Genomic DNA, 24814 nt, shown 5'->3' with positions numbered 1-24814 from the left:
GCTTGAGGGTCATACTTTGGGAAGAGAACGTCCTGGGGCAGGGTTGGGGGAGTGCTCTGAACTATACAGGCCTGGTGGTGATGAGGGGGGCAGCTGCCAGGAGCAAGGAGAGGTCCTTCCAGCTGCTGCTGAAAGCACCCAAGGCTCCTCCCCGCAGACCATCAACCTGCAAGACCCTCCTCTTCCTGTCGACCAAATGGAACTACACAGGACCAGGGCGCGTGGGTGGCTCAATCAGTCGAGCATCCGACTTTTCATGATCTCACAGTTCATGAGTTCAAGCCCCGCATGAGGCCTTCTACTGTCAGCAAAGATCTTCTGAAATTAACATGCAACTTGTAATATTTACCATCTGAGATAAAATACCATCTAAGATATTTACCATCTTTGAAATCAAAAACCGGTCTGAGATACATCCCTTGAGACTAATCCTTGATGTTCTCAAGGCCATAGTATCTTTTATAATTTGTGTCTTCATAATCTGCCCTGAGTTTCTCTGTTATTTTTGTTATGGGATGTTTAGGCATGCCTCTTTTCTCCAAAGTCCATACTTATTAAGGGGAAACATTTTTTAAAATTTATTGAACTTTGGAGATTTTGGACGTTTATGCTCACATTTTTTTTTTTTTTTAAACATCTGGTGGAGCATTTTCCACATGTATTCTAAGTACTTAGAGACTTTTTACAAGATGTGACTAACACGCATTTGGGTGTAGCACCCACAGGTTCCTCTCAGCCAAATCTGATTACTTATGTGCCCTGACAGGGGACCCCTGGGGCTGCTAATTTAGGATAGTAGCTCAAAGATGACCCTGCTTAGGCACCTGACACCTGCATCCTGACTAAGATTTCTGCTACCTTGTTAACCTAGTGGGTCAAAACCTTCCCTCCCTGGGGTTTCTGCAACACGGGGAGAAAACTAAAGCCCAGACCCCTCACACCTCTCATTCTCTTGCCCAGGAGCCAGCGGTGACTCCTTAGGGTTTGTGGCATCGGGGCTGAGCCCTGGCCCAGCCTCTAGGCCCTTTGTTCTGTGGCCTTGCCCCCGCCGCCACTGCCACTGGGGCTGGGTCCCCAAGCTCTCGGGTGCAGGTACCTCAATCATTCCCTTTAGGCCAGTGCTCACACCCTTCCCCTTGGATGGAATGCCCTTTGCCCTCCCACACACTATTCATTGTTGAGGCCCAGCTTCACTAATGTTGCCCCTTGTCCACGAAGTCTCCTTGTTCTACTCAGCCCATCCTAACCTCTTCTGAGTTTTCTCTACATGAAGAAATTAGGGAAGAGAACTCCTTGGAGTGGTCCGGTCACTGGCACCCCAGCTGGCATGTCGGCAGCCAGAGGAGCCAGACTTGGAAGCCTCTCCTCACGTGGACCTTGCTGGGCCTGACCCTGACCCGGGCACACAGGAGTGCCCAGTGGAGCTGTGTCGATGGACTGGAGGGCTGGCCTGCTTGTTGGAGACCAGAGTTGTCTGTTCAGACGTTTAGGCACAGCCCACTCAGCAGGACTTGCCCCCACCAGGGCAGCAGCGTGTTGTCGGGATGGGCACTGAGCGGTGTCACCTGCACTGCTGGGCTACATAAGGGAAAGACTAACAGGCTATGTGAAGGATTCATGCCTCTCGAATTGCTTGTAACCTCCCCTGCTCACAGTCACGCAAGTTCCCTTGGGGTTTGATGCTATATTCCCATAAAATAAGGTCACTCTGTCCCCCTCCTCACATGCCTCTAATCCCAGCCAGATGACTCTCAAACCCAGAGAGTGGACCTTGGTTTCAAATCCCAACTCCATCACTTCAGTAGCTGGGTAATCTTGCCATGATCTTTGTGCCTCAGTTTATTCCTTCCTAAATAGGACTAAGAGCGCCAACAGAAGAAGGATAAATGTTAGGTGTTGATGTTGCTATTACTCCCTTGACAGGCAGAGGAGTGGCCAGAATAGGGCAGCAGTGGTGCAACCACTGCCCCCTACTGACCAAATGACAAAAAGCCCATGCCTGGCCGTCACCCACTGCTGCTCAGATTCACCGGGAAGGTGATGATCTGGTAAACAGGGGAATTCGTCCTTGCAGTGAGGGAAAGGATAGCTAAGAAGTGGGAGCCTTTGAGACAGATTTCCTGGCTGTTCTGCTGAATAAAAATGATCACATCTACCTTTTGTCAAACACACAGCAAAGCCCTGTCCTTGGCTGAAAGCTTCACATATACGATCGTGTTTGGTCTCCCCAGCAATCAGGGAAGCGTAGAGATACAGTAGTTCTCCGACCCCAACAGCCACACTCATACCACTGAGCTACCCACCTGAAACCTCAGTTCAACATCACAGACCAGACTTCTCCCGACCCCTCCCTGGCCGAGCATGTGGGCACCAGAACCTACCGAGACTTGTTGAGGCCTGAGGCCAAGCTCCGGTCGCGGATCCGTGTCTTCATCACCTCGTTGTAATCGCCATTCTTGAAAATAGGATGTGCAAACCAGCCTCCCATGAACTGCAGGTAGGGTTGGGGGTGACGTCCTGGGCGTTAACAGGGGTGCACACCACGAGACAGCAGCTTCCCGCCCACAAGCCACTGACCTCACAACCACCCTCCTTCCTCCCCAGCTGCCAGTCTTCAACCCGCATCTCCTCTGGCTGCTTGCACGTTCCAGCTTCAATGCCCACAGCCTCCTCACCTGCTACAGCCCCTTTGGGGGCGCAGCTACATTCTCAACCCCTGCAGCCCCAAGAGCAATGCGCCTCACAGAGCACTGCCTCAGGACCCAATAGCTGCTGCCTGCCTGCCCTTAGCAGGGTCCCGCAGGAGACTGGGAGAGACAGACACCTTTAGGCTGTGGGTGTCCTCTTACCACAAACCCTGTCCTTCCTTATCATCTTGCCTAAGGATCAACCAGAACTTTCTGGGGAGGGCTGAAATGTAAGGCTTTCCTGGCTTTCCAAGGCAAAGGGTGATTCTTCATGGGCTTTGGATTCACAGTCTATTGAACTTTGGGGGACCTTTTCAACCGATTTTCTTGAATGGGGTCTAGGTCATCCTTACCCTCAGGGAGGATACGGGCACACAAATGCTATGATGCTGGGGACCTGAGAGGCTTCTTTGGTCTCTCCCCATTCCCCACCCCCACCTGCTGGCTGATGCTGAAATGTGGTGAGGGCAGCCTTCGGTTCTCAGGAGGCTTTGGAACACACACACCCTGGCAAAAGAGGCTTTGCTCACTCTAGGTAACCTCCCGTGACTTCCCGTGGAAGCTGATTTTACTGGGGCATACGTGGATCACAGGTTCTGGGCTGCACTATCCCAGTTCACCAACAAGTGGCTCAGTCTAAGAGATTAGAGCCTAACATTTCCTGAGGTTTGGGGGTTTGATTTCAGAAAAATGACTGCTCTAATTTACCAGTTCTGTGAATCTAAAATGAAGGATGCACTTATTTTGTTCCAAGACCTTTTCTCTGGCTGGCTAACAAATGAAAATATTTGTTATTCTCAATAACAAATGTGCCAAGGGGCACTTGGGTGGCTCAGTCGATTGGGCGGCCGGCTTCAGCTCAGGTCATGATCTCACAGTTTGTGGGTTTGAGCCCCGCGTCAGGCTCTGTGCTGACAGCTCAGAGCCCGGAACCTGCTTCAGATTCTGTGTCTCCCTCTCTCTCTGCCCCTCCCCCGCTCACAATCGGCCTCTCTCTCAAAAATAAACATTTTTTAAAAAATGAGAATATTAAGCTCATATTTGCATTCATTAATTTGATTGCTGTTACCAAGTTCTCTTGTGAAAAGTCTGGCAAACCAAGACCCATGTTGTCCCCTCGGAATGCTGAAGTCTGCAGCCTCTCCACAGAGCCAAAAAGTGGTGAACAGTGTGGAGATAGACACTTGCCTTTCTTTTCTGATGCTGAAACATGAGAGAGGGTGCTTTCTAACTGCATCAGAGAAACTAGCAGGAGCCAGGGGAAAGCTGTACCCTGACAAAGGCCATTCTTTTCTCTCATGTCAGGGGCTCACACTGAAATAAGCATGGCCCACTTTGTTGGCCCCTGCTTACTAGTGACTCTACTTCCTAGGGGCAAAATCCCATGACCCAAGGCGCATGTCCTTATTTAAACTCATAGAATTGGAAAATTAGGGGCACTAAGGAGTTTCACACCCGACTCCAGAAGTCTTAGGCCAAGTAAACAAAATTAGATAGATCGTGACACCTAGAGGTGAAGCGTGACACTGCAGCCCACCTCTATCCCCTACTACAGTCAAACCAGAGATTGAGGAGATGGTTTCTGTTGGTTACCTTCAAGCCAGGGTTGCGTGCAGCAAGGGGTACATGTACAAATCATTTTTAAGACTTAAAAGAAAACTCCACCCCAAAGAACTTTGATCACAGCAAACCTATGATATGGATAGGTCATCTCCACTCCATACGTGAGAAAACTAAGGTACAAAAATGGTTAAGTGATTTTCCAAAGTTCACAAAATAAGGTAATAGCAAAACAGGGGCTTCAACCTAAATCTTTGTTTTGTAATCTAATTATATTTCCATTCGCTCACGACAGGAGGGAAAACAGATGAGAGTAGTAACAATGAGCAAAGGACAAACACACCTGGACGTATCTCCTGGCTGCCTCCACATCCTCCTGGTTGGAGGGGTCCCTGGGCTCAGCCCAGTCACTGTTGATGGTGATGGAAATCACGCCACCTTGGCTGGCACGGTACACATCGTTGTAGAGATGCCAGGCCTCAGCGTGAGCCTTTATTAGGTTGTGGCCAACAATGTAGGGGGCAGTGCCAGGCCTAAAGGAGATTCCTGGAAACACAACACATGGATGTCAGTGAGGAACGAACATGGCCAAGAATATCACTCTCTGGGGGCGCCTGGGTGGCTCAGTCGGTTAAGCATCTGACTTCGGCTCAGGTCATGATCTCGAGGTTCATGAGTTCGAGCCCCGCGTCGGGCTCTGTGCTGACAGCTAGCTCAGAACCTGGATCCTGTTTCAGATTCCGTCTCCCTCTCTCTCTGCCTCTTCCCTGTTCGCACTCTGTCTCTCAAAAATAAATACGTGTTGGGGCGCCTGGGTGGCTCAGTCGGTAAAGCGTCCGACTTTGTCTCAGGTCATGATCTCACGGTTCGTGGGTTCGAGCCCCGCATTGGGCGCTATGCTGACAGCTAGCTCAGAGCCTGGATCCTGTTTCAGATTCTGTGTCTCCCTCTCTCTCTGACCCTCCCCTGCTCACGCTCTCTCTCTTTCTCTCTCTCAAATAAATAAAACATTAAAAAAAAAGAATATTACTCTCTGCCTACAGGTGGCCTCTGTGTTTGGGGGAGTGTAGGTTTGGGTGTTAGGAGGAAGGAAATTCAAATCCTGGCTTCACTTCTTACTCACTGACTGTTTAACTTTGGGTAATTCAATCTTTCAGGCTCCTCCTTGGCAAAGTGAGCAATAGAGAGTTCTTGTGAGAAAGCAATGAGATCGCGTATGTGAAGCACCGAACAGCACTTTGTCTGGTGAGAAGACACTTGGTAAATGTTGGTTTCTGTTCGTCTCCCCCAGTGAGCGGCTCCTATGTCCCAGGCAAAGTTCCCAGCAGAGTATGTGCCCTGGGAGTTGACATCCTGACACAGTAGGTGGAAGTAAGGCTGGAGAATGTAGCTGATGGAAGCGGGTGACAGATTCCTTGAGAGCGAATGTCATGAGAAAGGCCACCTCTCATGTGTTGAAGGAAGTTGAAGGAAGGGTAAACCAAAGCACTGACCAAGGATCAAGGGGAGATAAGTGTGGTAACAGTTTGTGGTACTTTTTGGCTTTGACATGTGATTCCAAGGAATCATATGAACAGAAATTTATTCTCTTGAGCTCACAACTAGAGAAAAGGTAAATTGGATGGTTCAAAAGGGACCAGGGCAGGTCCACAATCTCTTATTCAAAACCCTTAGGGTCCATGTGGTTTGGAAGTAAAAGGTTGGTGTGTCTTAAAGTAGTAAGTTGCATGTAACGTGCTTACACATCACCCCAGTGAGGCCCAGGAAAGCGCTCTGTAACCAAGGACACGAACGTGTCTGCAGCAGAAATGTTGACACTAGTGGGATAATGTCCACGAGCAGCCTCGTATTGGTTCACGTCAGGATGAGCTCAGATCATCCAAATCAATTCTTGGAAACTTTTGGATTTTGAAGCTGCAGAAAGCACACTGAGGACCTGTACAGTCTGAGGACTCGGCCTTCCCTAAACCGCTTAGACCACGTCCCTCATCTGGACGAGCTTCCCATCTGAGGCAGGTCAAAAAAAGTACAAAGAAATGAAGCTAGTTGGAGAGTACGGAGATGCAAAATCCTTATTTAGCTTTTAAAAGTTGTGTCAGAAGGGGAAACCTGCTGCCTGTCAGGCAGCCTTGAGCAAGAGGCAGGGATTGTGAGGCCCCGCCACGCGCTTTCGTGGCCTCCTCTTCCAGGGCCACCTGGGTTTCAAGTCATGGTGGCACTGAGAACACTACGCCCCAGAGCGCTGACAAGCTGGGCCTGGGGGACCTTTACCTGGAGCTGATGTCCCGTAGCCATAGCCCTGGTTAGCGATGACAAAGGGCTCATTCAGAGTGATCCAAAACTTCACCTTGTCTCCCAGCCTCCGGAAGAGCACATCTGCATACTCTTTAAAGCGCTGCACAATGGTGTCATTCTCCCAGCCTCCAACATCCTGGAGTGCCTGGGGTAGGTCCCAGTGGTAAATGGTCACCTGTGCAGAAGCAAGGCAGCTCCATCAACCTACTTTCATGGGAAATCACGGATGCCGTGTGCACCAGCACAAATGCTACCAAAGCTGAGAATGAATGAGGAGACGAAACAGCTCACGGGTTCTTTGGTGGGAGGGGGAGGGCAGCTGTGTTGAGACTGTGTGAGACTCACACCTGGTTCGGAGAAGCCTGGGTTTGAGTGCTGGCTCTGCCACCTACCAGCTTTGTGACCTAGGCTCAGGCAGGAAGACCTACTTGTCATGGAATTGTTGTGAGGCCTACGTGGCCTCCACCGTGGCCCCTCTTCAGTGTTGCTCTGGTTGCAGTCAGGAATCAGAGACGCTGCTGCTTCAGAACCCTCCTGGATAAACTGTACTAAGTGAGGCTCTGAGGCTCCAGGAGGAGAGTGGAAGCCTTTCCCTTATGAAGGGACACCCCCGTGAACTTTATCCGCTGGGTCTGGAGGCTCTTCCTGGGGGAGGTGGGAACACTTTGCTGGAGATGGGCCACCTGGCCATGTCCTTGTGACCTTTGTTGTCCCCTGGACTTCCCCTTGATGCCCTCATACACCCTGTCCTGGCTAAGCCAGATCCCCACTGTCCTCAGTCTGCACTGGGCCACCAACCATCTTTAGCCCAGACCCAGTCTCTCCCTTTGCACGGCGTGCCCTTCCCCTGCCCACCCATCCAGCCACGTGCTCCTCTCTTCAGGCTCCACACCTCCCTGAAGCTTTCCCTGCCCTAGCACCTTTTCTTTCTTCAGTGCCTCCATGCCTTCAAGGGTTACATGATTGGTTGAGCCTGAGTTACACGTTCTCTGATGTTGTTCTGAGTTGTGTGTGATCAAGTTCCTTGTCCGCTCAGGGCAGCCACCTGGCCATTCTCTCTCTCAACATTCCTGGTAATAAGTGTTAGGTGGCTGGTTAGCTCCTGCAATGTTACTGATATGAAGGGAAAAGTCCAGATAGCACTTTATTTGGAGGGGAGAAAAGTGGTCATGCGGAGATTATGTTCTGGCCGTGGTATATAATCCCAGCCAGCACTGCAGAGAACCGCAGAGCTTCACGGAAGAGCGCCCTCCAGTGCTTATCACACACGGCCCAGGTCAAGAAGAGATGCATTCTTAGGCTCCCAAGGAAAGTTTTAAAATTTTGGTGACAACAAAGTAAGTGCACAAGTGAGCTTCTGTATTATTACTCATAATAACTACTCTCAGGGTGCCTGGGGCCTCGGTTGGGTGGTCTGACCTAGCTCAGGTCATGATCTCATGGTTTGTGAGTTCTAGCCCTGCATTGGGATTTTGCTGTCAGTGCAGAGCCTGCTTCAGATCCTCATTCCCCTTTTCTCTCTGCCCCTCCCTGCTTGCTCGACTCATTCTCTCCCTCAAAAATTATAAATAAAAACATTAAGAAAAAATAACTCCTGGCTGCAAAACACACGCCCTTTTGCCCAGCAATTCTGCTTCTAGGACCACAGCCTACAGATAAACTTATACCCACAATTATGTATGCCTGTGGTTACTCATTGCACCACTGGTTAAGATGGCAAAAGACTGGAAACATCACAGGGAAGAGTGTTAATTAACAGGAAAGTAATTCAAGAAGTAAGGTACAAACAATTTCACATAACTTTAAGAAAAATAAACAGGGAAGCTACATATGGTTGTGAAAATATGTGTAAACAATACTGTTAAGGGCTCAGTCCATTAAGCATGCCACTCTTGATCCTAGATCATGTCTTGATCTCAAGGTCATGAGCTCACCCCGATGTTGGGATCCCCACTGGGTATGAAGCCTACTTTAAAAAAAAAAAAAAGGAGGGGATTGATTCGGTGGCTGAGTCGGTTGAGCATCTGACTCTTGACTTCAGTGCAGGTCGTGGGATTGAGCCCTGTGCTGGGCTCTGCCCTGACAGTGGGGAGACTGCTTGGGATTCTCTTTCTCCCTGTCTTTCACACCCCTGCTCTTTCTCTCTCATAATAAACAAACAAATATTTAAAAACAAAACAAAACAAAAATACTGTTAAATAAAAGCAAGCATCAAACCACACGTATGTGACCATCAGGAAAGAAGAGGGACAAGGACCGCCCATGCACATATGTATACACCTCCTGGCCGGCCGGCCTCTGCAGCAGACAGACATGAGAACCTCGCAAACTTGGCTGCTTATAGGGAGGGGAACTGGCTGGCTCGGGGTCAGAGACTGAAGCAAAGTCCTCACTGTGGACTCTTAATGCTTTTTAAATTCTGCATCCTGTGAATTTATGTTCAAAAACTGAACGTGAAAACAGCATTTTGTTTACACAACCAAGAGCTCCCTGGCCCAGGTGGCTGTCCCATGTGGACTTGACCGACCCCCCAGCGGGGGCCCAACCTCACCTGGGGCTTGATGTTGGCAGCCAGCAGCGCGTCAATGAGCCGCACGTAGTAGTTGAGGCCTGCTTCATTGATATACTTTGTGGTTCCATCCGGGAGGATGCGAGACCAGGAGATGGAGAAGCGATAGTGGGAGACAGCCAGGTTCTGCAGGGCGACCACGTCCTCAGCAATCTTGTGATAACTGTCACAGGCCACATCTCCAGTGTCATCATTTCCAACCTTCAGTGGTGTGTGAGAAAATGTGTCCCAGATACTCAGTCCTTTGCCATCTGCTCTCCATGCACCTTCGATCTCAAGATGACAAGACATGGTCAAATTACATCATGCAGTCAAGCCCTCACAAGTTCCTTCCTGTCAGTGGGTGAGCTGCAAGTCAGGACCCAAGTCAGCGTCACCTCCCCTGGCCACCGTCTGATCTGTGAACTCCTAAGGCTTTCTGCACACACTCTGTGTCCAACCTGGCAGTGTCATGCTGCATCTCGCAGTTACGGGAGTGCTGACGGGCTTCCCACAAGACTCAGCGATTGTGACTTTGATCTTGGCATCCCAACACTTAACGTAGCCATGTCTGGTATATGGTAGCTGCTCACTGAAAGTCTGACTGAACAATTCCACGTGCCTCTAGCCCCAGTCACAGTCAAACAGTGATGCCAGCTGTGGCGGCAGACTTTGTCATCAGGGCCTGGGCCCTGTGCCTCCTTTCTCTCCTCCCACCTACCTTATAGGAAAAGTGACCATGAGCCACTAGGCAAATGCCTACTTACAGGCTTGGGTAGTATGATAGTTCCAAGTTCTGTAACTTACTTTTTTTTAAATGTTTATTTATGTATGAGAGAGAGAGCACAAGGGGCAAAGAGAGAGAGAGGGAGACGGAGAATCCAAGCAGGCTCCAGGCTCCAAGCTGTCAGCACAGAGCTCAACACAGGGCTCCAACTCATGAACCATGAGATCATGACCTGAGCTGAAGTTGGATGCTTCAACATCTGAGCCACCCAGGTGTCCCTGTAATTTACTTTAAAGCACTACTGCACATACCCCATGTGACTCGATGGAGGTAAGGTAGTGCTGGCATCCTGACCAACAACATATGCCCCAGCGTGGCCTGCACAGCCCCATGCAAGTGGGCTCAGCACGAGCAGGAAGGCACCAGTGCAAGAGATCAGTTAATGCAGGGGGATCGAGGAACTAAGTAAACATGTTGAGGCTATTAGGAGCTAGATTTTTCACCACTGGAGAAAACAGACACAAATATGGGCAACGAGAAGGCTAGCATCGACCCTGTGAATTGGATTTGGAGGTATCAGTATGAACTCATGGTTTTAAAATCTACCTAGAGATGAGGGTAGGGAGGCTGGGTGGCTCAGTGAGTTAAGTGCCCAACTTCAGCTCAGGTCATGATCTTGTGGTTCATGAGTCTGAGTTCCACATCGGGCTCTGTACTGACAGCTCGGAGCCTGGACCCTGCTTTGGATTCCTTATCTCCCTCTCTCTTTACCTCTCCCCTGCTCACACATACACTCTCACTCTCTCTCTCTCTCAAAAATCAATAAACATTAAAAAAATTTTAACCTACATAGAGATGGGGTAGATATAGAAATAAACAAGTGCACGTGTGTTTGTGCGTACACACACGTGTATTTCCTAGTTCTGTCTAGTGAGGGTGAAGAATGATGACTCCCCAGTAGCAGTGAGCACATCCAGCACCTAGATCTTGGTTTCTAAATTTTGCCCCCATCAAGAGAAACCAGGGCTCATTAGAGAAAGGGATGATTACAGGGCTGGGGCAGAAAAGGTACAAGATGAGCCTGAAACACCCTGTACCAGAGAGAACTAAGGAAGTGCTCAGGCCATGTGGAAAGGACACAGGATCTGGCTAAAAGGCACTCCCCGTGGCAACATGTGGAAAATGTGAACATCTAAATACATAATAATAGTAGAATTCATTGAATAAAATAAGACTCCCTGAGGCTATACTGCTAATGCATACTTATATAGTATGAATAAATAGGAGAAAAGTCCAAGCTTGACCTTTCTGTTGAATGCCACCTGATAAATATAAGAGGAATCATGAAATTAGAAAATCACCATTTGTCAGCTATCACAGCTAATAACGGATTCAGGTACAAATTAGCAACAGTTGCTAAAACCAGCGGGTGAAATTTGACAAGGAACAGGCTATTTCTAGTCTCCAAGTAGCTCCCCACAAAGTAATTATTATTTATAACTAAAAAATACTTAATTTTATGTTAGAGAAACCTGGTAAATACTTTCTTATTCAAGTGACAAAATCAGTTTCATATATATACTATTTATGTATGTGTGTGTGTGTGTGTACGCGCGCGCACACACACACACACAGAAAATACGGCAAATAGTAAACTTTTAACAGTTGAGGAATATGGGAAAAGGATATACAGGAGTCCTCTATTATTTCTGCAACTTTTCTGTGTTCAAAAAGGATTTCCCAATAAAAGGTTTTAAAAATAATGCACAATCAGGTAGTATCTAATCAGGAAGTCCACAGTATAAGCCCTCTCATCAATTCTTGATTCATACTTGACCCTTTGCAAATTAGACTACATAATGTTCCAAATGGTGACAATTGTGCCTGCTGACGGTCTATTCAAGATGTGGGTTGGCTAAAAGCTTTTCAAGGACACTCCTTTTCTCTTGCATGGGCGGGGTTTAAGAATCCTACACGGTCTGTCACTTGTGCCCCGGAATAAATTCCTACCCTTCCTGTGTCCAGCTATAAGCCTGTGCATAGTAGTTCTCACCCAGGGAGTATTTTGTCCCTGAAGAGACATTTAGCAAATGTCTACAGGCATTTTTAGTTGTTACAACTTGGGGAAGAATCTGCTGACCTCTAGTGGGTAGAGGTCAGGGATGCTGCTTAACATCCTATGGTGCACAGGACAGCCCCCCAACAAGGACTTATGCATGCAAATGTCAGTCAGGCCAAACTGATGAAACCTGGCTACCAACGACTCTGCCTTCAGGAAGAGTCACAGAACACGGTCTCTGAAACCCTGGCATGTCCTCGAGTGTTTCCTCCATGTAAAGTATTGGCCAGAGCACCGAAGACCAAGAACTGGGCTTTCCTCCAGTCCACAGAATAGGATACATGAAGAGGTTTTGTGTTTGCACATGTAGTTAATAAATATCTGGACATGGCAGAATTTAGTCTGGGACTTCACTGTCACCTGGCACAGCGCAGTCATCCAGGAGGAGCCAACCCTCACCCTCTCGAAAACACCTTTAGGAGCTATGGCTGCCTAGAAGAAACCCAAGGGCTGGGCACACCCAAAGTCAGGTCAGCTCACAGCAACCCTGCCCAGGGTCCACAGGGAACACACAGAGCCTCCACTCCTGCCTTGAAGAAAATGAATGGAGGCAGAAGATGTAAAGCAGGGACCCCCACTGGCTGCCTGGGCACGTGACTCTTTGCTTTTTATCTTTTTCTACAAAGAAGGAAAACCCTCCTATTTTCTGGATTATCAAGCTTATTTGGGCATGAATAAGGTTATAGTATGATGTTGTCAGGACATCAAAATAAGCCCAGGCCTGCATGACAGCCATTTTGAGCAAACTGCGTGCTCAGAAGAGACAAGGTAAGAAACAAACACATTCCAGCAGGCAATCTTCCGGTTTCTGGGTCTCTGCCTAAGTGTTTGTGCCCAGGTCCACCTGCTCCATTTTGCCCGCCAACGTCCATCTCAGCATAGCCCGAGCAGCCATGGGTCTGCCTGAATTTGGGGATGTGAAGAAGCTGGGCTGTCCAGGGAGAGGACCTCCCAGATTCTTTGCACGGCACCCCTACTTTCCCCCTCCAGGTCTGTGACAATCCCCTGCACTTGTCTGCCCTTCTAGCACCGAGCCCACAGCCTGGCACATAGTAGGTCTGCAATAGAGGTCACTGAACTGCCCCGGATTCCTCACCTGATATGCAGCGGAAGCCGCGCTCCAGATGAAGCCATTGGGAAACTGGCCATAGACAAACTCGTCTTCCCTGGAGAGCGGCATGCCGTTGTTGGTGATGACCTCTGTGTAGTACCTGGCAGAGGCTCTTGCTGTGCGAGGCCTGTTCGTGTTATTGAAATCAACATGGTACAGTCCAAACTTGACTGTGTAGCCATTCAGCCACTCAAAGTTGTCCATCAGAGACCATGCAGAATACCCTCGAAGGTCTACACCATCGAGTCGGTAGGCTGGAAACATTCCAAAGTAAGCAGAGAAGAGCTTTACACCAGGAGGGTGAGGTCCTCAAGGGCCCTAGACTAGTACTGGCACGTCACTTATGACAGCAATTGAAACCATTAACTTGTACACATGAGCAGTGTATGCCCAGATGGACAGAGCACCTTGTCTTTTTTGCCAGCACTGATGCCCTCATACCAAGTATTAATGACTGATCTTTGCAAATCAGATTCTTCTGTTGGGGTAAAGGGACAGGCTTGAAATCAGGAGTCTCAGCCCACTTTAGAAGTTAAAACACATAGAAATGTGTTTTAGAGAAGAGTTTCTTGCTCTGGGGTGCATGGAACTCACCAGAATATAATATAAGCACCATGTTAACAGAAAGTTATCTCTTTGTTCGCTGCACTGAAAATAGAACTTGTTACATAGTAGTTGCTTAATAATGCATGGATGGACTCATGAAAATACTCGTATGGGGACTTTGTGTGTGTACATCTGGGGAGATGACCATGGCTTTTTTCAGATTTCCAAAGGGATATGTAACCCCAGACAGGAAAAAACTTATGGAGTTAGGGCCTAAGAGAGACTTGTTGATGGTTTGTAATCCACTTTGCCAAACCATCTCAGGCACATGACATATGGATGGTGGAAGATTCTGTAAAGGGGACATGAATTCTCACATACCTTTCAAAGCTTCATTGATGTAGGTTTTGTAGTAAAATATCCTATCGGTATCTTCCACTTTCGGATTTGTCAGCCCCACTCCATTTTCAGTGATGTAAATGGGGATGTCACCGTACTCTTCCTTGATCCAGTTGAGCAGTCTTCGTGTCCCCCAGGGTGCAGCTCTGTTTATTGCTGTGTCAGGCCACGAAGGGTCCTCCTCCTCGGTTGTCTCCTGGTCGTCTTCATAGGAGGGTGGGTTTAACCTGGGTGTTTTGTGCTGCACAATTCTGGAGGAGTAGGTGTTGAGGCAGAACACGTCAGCTGTAGCCCGGATGTATCTCTTCTCTTCCTCAGTGAAGCTTGGCAGGCGGGAGGTGGCTAAGTGTTGAAGCTCACTCCTGTTCCCCACTTTCCACTTCATGGCATCGGGATAGTCTCCGTTTCGGAAAATGGGGTGGGCAAACCAGCCCAGTGAGAACTGCAGCATTCGGTCAGCTGCCTCCACATCCCTTGGGATCTCAGGGGACTTGGGCTCTGCCCAGTGTGCACTGAGACTCAAAGAGACGACCCCCTTCTGTTTCTGTCTGTATTTCTCATCATAAGTGTGATACACTCTGGCATGAGCTTTGATGATTGCGTGGCCAATTCTGTAAGGTGCCCAGCCTGGGTCCTTCACCTTTGGAGGAAAATCTCCTGAGCCATAACCCAACCATGCCTGGTATGTGGGTTCATTAAAGGTCATCCAGAACTTGACTCTGTCCCCAAAGGTCTGGAAACAGAAGTCTGCATAGCTGTTAAACAACTCAGTCAAGGAAGGATTTTCCCAGCCTCCAATATCCTGGAGGGCCTGGGGCAGGTCCCAGTGGAACAGTGTCACCATGGGAGAGATGTTGCTTGCCACCAAGCCATTGATCAGCCTGTTGTAATAATCAACACCGTATCTGTTGATAGAACTGTTTCTCCCTGTTGGGAAAATCCGAGACCAGGAGATAGAGAAGCGATAGGCCTTCACCTTCAAAGCTCGAAGCATATTGAGATCAGCATCCAGCTGGTTATAGCTGTCACAGGCAATGTCTCCAGTGGCATTGCCTTTCACATTGCTCCCTGGCGTGTGGGTGAAGTTATCCCAGATGCTGGGGCCTTTGCCATCAGCATTCCAAGCTCCTTCAATCTGATAGGCTGATGAGGATACGCCCCACAGAAAGTCATCTCTGAAAGTACCATGGTAGAACAAATCTCTTTCAAACTTGGGTTGGTTGGAGAACTTTTCCCAAACTACTTTAGCCTTGGAGGGCACATCAGATGGAAAAGTGAAGGCTCTGATTTTACGCGGAAAGTTGGCTATACTGGGTGGTGGCAGTCTCTTTACTGCCTTGGGGAGGAAACCATTCTTTTCAATGATGCTAGTGAAAAAGTAGGCAGATTTCCTGGGAGTCCTTGGCTTGCTGCTGTCATTGAAGTTGACATGATACAGTCCAAACTTCTGGCTGTAACCAGAGGGGCCTTCAAAGCCATCCATGAGGGCACGAGCAATGTAAGATCGAACATCCACCAAGTCCTCCTTGATAGCTATGGAGAAAAACAAAACTTGGGATTATTTTAAAGTCTTTGTGGGGCACCTGGGTGACTCAGTTGGTTAAGTGTTTGACTCTTGATTTTGGCTCAGGTCATGATCTCACAGTTGGTCATAAGATGGAGCCTCCTGCCCCCTACCCTCAGGCTCTGTGCTGAGGATGGAGCCTGCTTTGGATTCTTTCCCTCCTTCTGCCCCTCCCCTGCTTGCACTCATGCTTTCTCTCCCTCTCTCAAAAAACAAAAAGTAAAAATAAATAAAATTTAAAAAAAAATAAAGGCTCTGTTACTGATGTTGCTATTTAAAAGTTTTCCTTTTGATGCACACATTTTGGAGGGGATTTAAGTTACCCCAAAAGTGTTAACCCTTTTCCCTTAGAATGAATAAAAGAAAATCCACAAGATGCCCACAAATCATCAGGCCACATACATGGTCATAAATCTCCATCCAGAAGAGTGTCCCTGCCACAAAATGAATATGAGAATGTGTCCCATCTGCTACTATCAAGACTCCTTGGTTGTTGTTTTTTAATAGAATGCATAAATCATTTAATTTTTAAGATATACTTTTGTTTTTCCTCATATCTAGCAATATTGACATAAAATGATCACACATCCCATCTTAAAGAGAAATAATGCCTACAGTAAGGTATTCCCTGGTACAGTGAGTTGAATGGTGGTCTCCAAAAAGATATGTCCAAATCTTAACCAGTTAATGTAATCTTATTTGGAAAAAGGGTCTTTGTAGATGTAATTAAGTTAAGGATATTAAGATGAGATCATCCTGCATTAACTGGGAGTCCACGCATCCTTAAAAGAGAAATAGAGAAGGTCCCCATGAAGATGGAGGCAGAGATTAGGGCAATGCAGCCACCAGTCAAGAAATGCCTGGAGCCACCAGATGCTGGAAGAGACAAGGAAAGAGTCTCCTCTGGAGACTTTGGAGGCAGAGTGGCCCCTACTGGCATCTCCATTGTGGACTTCTGGCCTGCAGAACTGTGAGAGAATTAAAACAGCATCTAGTGACTCAACCAAAAACCACTGTCAAAGTAAAGCAATGACTTTGAGCTCCAACTGGCAACCAGCAAAGATTTAAGCCCTATTTTTATCAGATTACACAGCTTTTTTTTTTTTTTTAAATGTTTTATTTATTTCTAGGAGAGAGAGAGAGACAGCGTGAGCAGGGGAGGGTCAGAGAGAGAGGGAGTCACAGACTGAAACAGGCTCCGGGCTCTGAGCTGGCAGTCAGCACAGAGCCCGACGCGGGGCTCGAACCCACGAACCGCGAGATCATGACCTAAGCGAAAGTCGGACGCTTAATCGACTCAGCCACCCAGGCACCCCTCAGATTACACAGCTTTTTTTTTTTTTCTAACTGTTTTATTTATTTCTAGGAGAGAGAGAGAGACAGCGTGAGCAGGGGAGGGTCAGAGAGAGAGGGAGTCACAGACTGAAACAGGCTCCGGGCTCTGAGCTGGCAGTCAGCACAGAGCCCGACGCGGGGCTCGAACCCACGAACCGCGAGATCATGACCTAAGCGAAAGTCGGACGCTTAATCGACTAAGCCACCCAGGCACCCCTCAGATTACACAGCTTCTTAACACTGACCGTGGAAGAGGCAGGCAATTCATTTAATTTATATAATTAATTTATTCATTCAACAAATAATTTAGTAAACACCTACTATGTCCCAGGCTGTAAAAGTCTCTAGAGACAAAGATAAATAGAAGCTGCATAGGTTAGTAGGTATTGCTGAGCCAGCAATAGAAAGGTCTATAGTTTCCATCACTGGCTGTTTGGGCACACCATGTAATCTCTCAGAGCATCAGTTTTCACAATGGTCCCATGAGGAAAATCTCTGCTCCTATTTTCTGACAAGGCTGTTGCAAAGATTACTTGAGATAACATCCTAATGGGACTCCAAGATTGTGAAGATTACAGGATTGTAACCCTGATGCTGAACACAAGCAAAGTCTAAGAGAAGGTGTCTGGCCTCATGAACACTGGTTGTGTGTCTCCACTCTACTGCAGTGGCCATGGTAAGTATTGCTAACCAACTCTTTGTCTTTGAATCTACACACGGCCTTGAAATCTTCTCAGAAGAGCCCTCTAGGCAGCTGACTAGCTATGCATCACTTGATTAGTGCTCATATATGAGATGAAAACTATTTGCCATTCCTTTTTACTTGGAATAAAAAGACATGGGAAAAAGACAGTCCCTTCAACAAACAGTGTTGAGAAAATTGAACGACTACATGCAGAAGAATGAAAGTGGACCAATTTTCTACACCATAAACAAACAAACAAAAAACCCTCAAAATGGATTAAAGACCTAAATGAGAGACCTGAAACCATAAAAATCCAAGAAAGCACAGGCAGTAACTTCTCTGACACCAGCCATATCAACATCTTTCTAGATAGGTGTCCTGAGCCAAGGGAAACAAAAGCAAAAATAAACTATCAGGACTACATAAAAATAAAGTGCTTCTTCACAATAAAGGAGACAATCAACAAAACTAAAAGATAACCCCTGGAATGGGAGAATATATTTGAAAATAACATATCCTATAAAGGATTAGTATCCAAAATATATAAAGAACTGATACAACTCAACACCTAAAAAACAAACCAACTAAAAAATGGACCAAAGACACAAGCAGACATTTCTCCAAAGACGACATCCAGATGGCCAACGGATACATGAAAAGGTCTTCAACACCACTAATCATCAGGGAAATGTAAATCAAAACTACAATGAGATATCACCTCATGCCTGTCAGAATAGCTAAAATCAAAACCACAAGAAACAGTAAGTGTTGGTGAGGATGTGGAGAAAAAGAAGCCCTCATGCACTGTTGGTCGGAATGCAACTTAGTGCAGTCACTGTGGAAAACAGGACGGATATTCCTCAAAAAAAATTGAAAACAGAATTACCATGTGATCCAGTAATTCCACTACTGGGTATTTACAAAGAATATAAAAATACTAATTTGAAAAGATACATGAACTCTGTTTATTGCAGCATTAGTTACAATAGCCAAATTATGCAAGCAGCCCAAGTGTCCGTCAATAGATGAATAGATAAAGAAGGTGTGGTATTTACATAGAATATGAATAGAATAGAAATGGAATATTACTCAGCCATAAAAAAGAATGAAATCTTGTCATTTGCAACAACATGGATGGATCTAGATGATATAATGGTAAGTGAAGTAAGTTAGAGAAAGACATGATATGATTCCATTCATATGTGGAAGAAACAAAACAAATGAACAAAGAATAAAAGAGATAAACCAAGAAGCTGACTCTTAACCATAGAGAACAAACTGACAGTTACTGGAGAGGAGGGGTAGGCGGATGGGTTACATAGGTGAAGGAGATTATAAGTACATTTATCATAATGTGCACTAAGCAATGTATAGAATTATAAGATTACTATATAAACCTATGTACACCTGAAACCCATATAACAATGTATGCTAACTCTACTGGAATTAAAATTTTTAAAAAATTTAAGGGTGCTTGGGCAACTCAGTGGCTTATGATCTCACGGCTCATGTCAAGTCATGATCTCACAGCTTGTGAGTTTGAGCCCCACATCGGGCTCTGTGCTGACAGCCTGGAACCCGGCATGTGTTTTGGATTCTATGTCTCCCTCTCTCTGCCTCTCCCTTGCTCTTACTCTCTCTCTCTCTCTCTCAAAAATAAACCTTAAAAATATCTTTTAAAAAATTTAAAAAGACATTTGAAACTGTGTCAGGTAAGACTGGTGCTGTTGATATGAACTAACTGGATCAAAGTGAATGATGTGGAATATAGATTTTATAGCTGACTAAAGGAGATGGAGATGAATGTGGCCAGAACAACAGGGGAAGATTTAATGGGTTGGAGTCCCATCCTATAATGCCATTGTCATCCTTTATTACAATTTTCTGTCTATGTCCCTCTGTAGACTGAGTGTCTATGGGAAAAGATGATATTGTTCAATATTTTACCCTTACTGTCTTGTGCAATGTGTGGCACATAATAGGCACTGACTAAATATTTGTTAAATGAATGTGTTAAAAGATGATGAGTCTTTGATCAATGGATAGGACTCAGATGGGCAGAAGGTAGGAGGCAGCATTATAGGAAATAAGAACATAGAAACAAACACTTGAGGCTTCTGGGGGTAACATCTAGGAGGCTGCTGTGAAGGGCTCATGCTATTACTACTAATACTACTTTTAGGCTTTGTTTTCTTAGGAGACTCTGTCTCATTAAACAGAAATCTGAAGACTTGGAGAAGTACCACCCACCTTCCAATCACCAGCATACCCACTGTTCTTACCTTTGAGCACCTCATTGATATATTTATTGAAGTAGTCTACTCTCAAGGAATCCTCGAAGAGATCTTCAGTCTCCCCTATGGGCATGCCATTCCCAGCTAGGTAGATCGGAACTTTTCCTCTTGTGTATTCCAAAGATACAAACTGCAACAGCCTCCTTATACCCCAGGGCACCACATAAATCCAAGAGGATGAGGTCTGGGGCCATGTAGGGTCCACATGTTGGGAGAAGCCTCCAATGGTATCATAGCTGGGGATGCAGGTGTCTTGCTGGGCCTCGCTGATAAGGCGGGAAGTGTAATGAGACAGACCCAGAAAATCAGCAGAGCCTTTTAGGAGTTGCTTTTCTGCCTCGGTGAACTCAGGAAGCTGGGCCACAGGACTGGAGCACTGCTGGTTCATCTGTTGGATCTGGGCCTTCAGGGTAGCAGGGTAGTCTCCATCCACAAAGATGGGGTGTGCAAACCAGCCCAGCATGAAGTGCAAGAAGCGTTCAGAGGCACTGAGGTCCTCAGGCCTCTCTGGGGACAGAGGTTCTGCCCAGTCTGAGTTCAACACAATGCCCACATGTCCCTGCTGCTGTGGACGATAGTGGCTATTATAGTGGTGCCAAACTCTGGCATGAGCCTTGAGGACCAAGTGAGCCACCTTGTGAGGAAAAAGAGAAGGAAATATAGTGCTTAATAACAACAAGTAGCAAAGCCAATAACAACCACAAGCCAGTAACAAGTCTACAACATCAACAAGCTAATACCAATGTCAATAATGTTACCAATGTTAATAAAATAGCAACACTGAAAATGTCCACATCAGTAACAACAGCAATGTCAACAACATCATAAAATCATCAGCAAGTTATACCAAGATCAACAAGTCAACAATATCAACAAGCAGTTAAGACTGATGTTAACAATGTCAATAGATCAACCACATGGAAAATGGTGACATCAACATCATCCACACCAGTGCCAGCAATATCAACAATGCAGACAAAGTCAGTACACCAATAACAATGTTAACAAGTCAACATCACCATCAACAGGTCAATAGCAATAGCATCAATAACCATATTTCACAGTAAAAACTATTAATGAATTCTCTCATAAACTCCTCCCAACAATCTTGTGTGACAGAATAATTATTATTACCACTATACAGATGAAGGAAACAAGATCCAGAGAGGTATAGAATGTAAGAAGTCTGATGCTAGGCCTGTACAGTCACCCATGATGCTATTCTGACTTTGTTCTTAAAAAGTGCTTATTGACTAATTCATCAGTTTGGGGGGATCATTTTAGTTGACATACAAGGGATAGGACAATTCTTTCTAACCTCCCTGCTCTCTCCACTTAATGTAATCTAGGAAGAAAACCCATGACCAGGAATCTCTTTGTGAACTTAACTCAAGGTCTTACAAAAGTCAACAGCTTTCCTTGGCAGAGTGCCATGGGAAAACGAGTAAAATCAGGGTGTCTGGAATATAACAAACCTAGACTGAAATCTTGACTTTGTCACTCACTTGCTTAGCAGACTCAAACAATCTTCTCATTCAGTGTCCTTGTCTGCAAGAAGCAGGAATTATAGACTCATTTAGGAAGACTAAGTAAGATCATGTGTACAGAGCACCAAGCAGAAACTTGGAGTGTAGGAGGGAGCTTGCTATTGCTTATCATCCTTTCCTTTTTCATTTTTATCATCTGAAGATAATGATGCTTACTCTTGAAGACTTTCACATGAGAATATGCCCTAGGAAGTGAAACTTCTCATTGCTTCTCACATTCTAAATGTTAATCCTTAACTGGGTCAATAACTCCAATGGCAAACTGTACTTCTTTCCAAAAGGCGGGAAATGTGTGCCTTCTAACCGAGTGAGCATCAGGCAGGGGGGCTAGGTGGAATATTAGACAACTAGCAGAACCAGTCACCATGGCCATGTAGGAGCATGGAAAAGTGTTAATGACATGTCAGGTAAGAAATGGGCACTAGGTAGGCTTGGCGATTGTAACGAGTGTACCGTGCTGGTGGGGGATGCTGATAACACAGGAAGCTGTGCACATGTGGGAGCAGAGGGTATATGGAAAATCCATGTGACTTCTGTTCAATTTTGCTGTGAACTTAAAACTACTGTAAAAAATAAAGTCTACTTGAGGGGCCTCGCTGGCTCAGTCAGTTAAATGTCTGACTCTTAATTTTGGCTCCGGTCATGATCATACGGTTCCTGAGTTCGAGCCCCGCATCAGCGCTGTCAGTGTGGAGTCTGCTTGGGATTCTCTTTGCACCTCCCCCACCTCCTTCCCTCCCTCTCCCTCAAAATAAACAAACATTTAAAAAAATGAAGTCTACTTTAAAAAATGCCCTGAATGGGGCGCCTGGGTGGCTTAGTCGGTTAAGCATCCGACTTTCGCTTAGGTCATGATCTTGCGGTTCGTGGGTTCGAGCCCCGCGTTGGGCTCTGTGCTGACTGCCAGCTCAGAGCCTGGAGCCAATTTCAGAGTCTGTATCTCCCCCTCTCTCTCTGACCCTCCCCTGCTCACGCTGTCTCTCTCTCTCTCTCCTAGAAATAAATAAAAAAATTAAAAAAAAAATGCCCTGAATGGAGTGTGCTCTGTGAGTACACTGAATGCAAGGAAGCCAGGACTGGACAGAATGACGAGTGAAACATTTTCTTTGCAATCTTCCCCTGACGGTATTATGCTGTTTTAACTAATAATCACAAAGCAAGAATTGAAGGAGAAAGGTGAAGTGTATTTTCCAGGAGCCACAGTTGGAGGGATAAGAAGCCTAAGGAGAAGAGGCTGGGATGAGTTTTACAATAAGGAGATAAAGAGAACGGTTCAAACCTTCTAAGCTGACAAGTGTTCTCTCTCAGTGTTTATGTTCTTGTTGAACAAGAGCAGAGTGGAAGCTTTGATTTCAGTGTTGTAATTTTTGGCATTTCATCAAGTCATTGATTCTAGCTCATTTTGATTGTGGACATTTTGGATTGTTCTTTAATTTTCTTATCTGTATTTCTATCATCTCCAAAAAGTATTAAATCTTGAGGATATGGGCCATGCATCCTCCTTAACACCTAGCATGGGGCAAAGCATAGACTCCTATTTCAGAACAGAACCCAAGTGTCGCAGGAGAAGGTCAGGCTAACATGTCCATCCTGAATATGGATGCCAGGGAAAGCTGGTGGGTTTTCTGGAGATTTTAGTGAAAAAAGAAATGATGCAAAGGGCCCATATTTAAAATTTTGTCTCCAGTATATACATCCCCTTGTGGAAATGATACCCTGCCTACCCATTGGAAAGCCAAACCCTGTACCCCTTTCCACCTCCCCACCTCTCAGCCAGTATGTAGAGGGGTAGAGCTGGGACCTGGACCCAGACCAGTTAGTGCACTGACTGCCTAGACTTAGAGAATGGTTCAGGGATGGGCACACAACCCATGCAGCAACCACAAGTCACAGGGACACATTTGCTGGGAATGCCAGAGGAAAGGCAAGCTTTCTCTCCTGCTGGTCTTGAAATAGGAGAGCGCAGCTGCTACAATCTGGCCACCAGGCAGCCCAAGTAGAAAACCAACAAGGGGTGTGAGAACAGAAATTGAGTACTCGTAGCATCGTTTGGGATCTATCTGATCAAGCTCCACTCTGACCAGCTAAAACCCAGACTTTTCAGGAACGCCTGGGTGGCTCAGTTAAGCCTCTGACTCTTGATTTCAGGTCAGGTCATGATCTCACTGTTCATGGGAATGAGCCCCGCCTCTGGCTCTGTGCTGACAGGTTGGAGCCTGCTTGGGATTCTCTCTCTCTCTGCCATTCCCCAACTCATTCTCTCTCTCTCTCAAAATAAATAAACTTTTTGTTTTTTTAAAGCATATTAAAACCCAGACTTCTCAGTTTCCTGAGAAGAGTCCTGATGGACTCCCTCTCTGCCTAAGTCGGTCTGGGTTGGTTTTTCTGACCCATGCAACTAAGAGTCCTAAGAGTCCTGGCCGACAAAGAAAATTTGCTGTAAAGTCGAGTAGACTTGGGCTCAGATTCTGGCTTCAAACTGCTGACCCTGTAGCGATGCCATCAGGAAACAGTTTCTCCTCTCTGAGCTCCAATTCCCCTATCTACCAGCGCTGTTCCAAGGATGTAATAACTTATCAAAGTGCCAGCACAGTGTCTGGACAAAATAAGGTGGTTAAGAATTTACGGTGCCTTCCCTCCCTGTGGCTTCCTTTAGAGCACAGATAGGAAAGCCCTACTGACTGGAAGGGAAAATTACTTTCTCCCAGCCAAATTCTCCTCCAGTGAGACGGCGCTGCAAGGCTGAGCAGTACCTTGAAAGACGCCACTCCCGGGTCGGAGACGCCCGGCGCGTGTCGGCCCGTGCCGTAGCCCGCGTAGCTCATCACCCACGGCTCGTGGAAGGTCACCCACAGCTTCACGCGGTCCCCGAAGGTGGCGAAGCAGAAAGCCGCGTAGTCCAGGAAGGCGTCCACCACACTGTCTTCCTGCCACCCGCCGCGCTCCTGCAGGGCCTGGGGCAGGTCCCAGTGGAAGAGCGTGGCCATGGGCCTGATGCCCGCGTCCAGCAGGCTGTCGATGAGCCTGCTGTAGTAGGCGACGCCCTGGCGGCTGGGCCTCGGCCCGAGCCCGGTGGGGAAGATGCGGGACCAGGAGATGGAGAACTTGTAGACCTGAGCTCGGAGGCCGCGAAGCAGGGCCACGTCGGTGTCCACCTTGCGGTAGCTGTCACTGGCCACCTCCGGCGTGGCTGTGCCGTGGGCTGCGCGCCGGCGACGCAGGTGGTCCCAGACGCTCGGCCCCCTTCCGTCCTCAGCCCAGCCGCCTTCCACGTTAAAGGCTCCCGTGGAGACGCCCCAGAGGAAGCCTTCGGGGAAATCACCCCGCAGGAAAGCGTCCCTTTCGGCCTTGGACTGGCTGGCAAACGTGGCCCAGACTCTCCGGTAGGCTGAGCCCC

At 46.9% G+C, this 24814-nt stretch overlaps 1 protein-coding gene across 1 annotated transcript in view; it reads right to left on the bottom strand.

Moving 5' to 3' along the window:
- Positions 1–24814, bottom strand: part of LCT (lactase) — a 49850-nt gene that overhangs the window by 4028 nt on the left and 21008 nt on the right. The window contains exons 9-17 of the mRNA XM_077747881.1: positions 24171–24805; positions 19859–20504; positions 13975–15525; positions 13033–13301; positions 9094–9384; positions 6519–6717; positions 4591–4793; positions 2382–2491; positions 1353–1360 (exon numbers count right to left, since the gene is read on the bottom strand). Coding sequence (XP_077604007.1) covers positions 1353–1360; positions 2382–2491; positions 4591–4793; positions 6519–6717; positions 9094–9384; positions 13033–13301; positions 13975–15525; positions 19859–20504; positions 24171–24805 — 3912 coding nt within the window. The remainder of the gene's footprint in view (positions 1–1352; positions 1361–2381; positions 2492–4590; positions 4794–6518; positions 6718–9093; positions 9385–13032; positions 13302–13974; positions 15526–19858; positions 20505–24170; positions 24806–24814) is intronic.

The sequence above is a fragment of the Crocuta crocuta genome, unplaced genomic scaffold, assembly GCF_008692635.1.
Source record: "Crocuta crocuta isolate KB4526 unplaced genomic scaffold, BGI_CrCroc_1.0 scaffold427, whole genome shotgun sequence".
Classification (NCBI taxonomy): domain Eukaryota; kingdom Metazoa; phylum Chordata; class Mammalia; order Carnivora; family Hyaenidae; genus Crocuta; species Crocuta crocuta.
The sequence above is the reverse complement of the archived record's forward strand: the minus strand, read 5'-3'. Positions and strand labels throughout refer to the sequence as shown.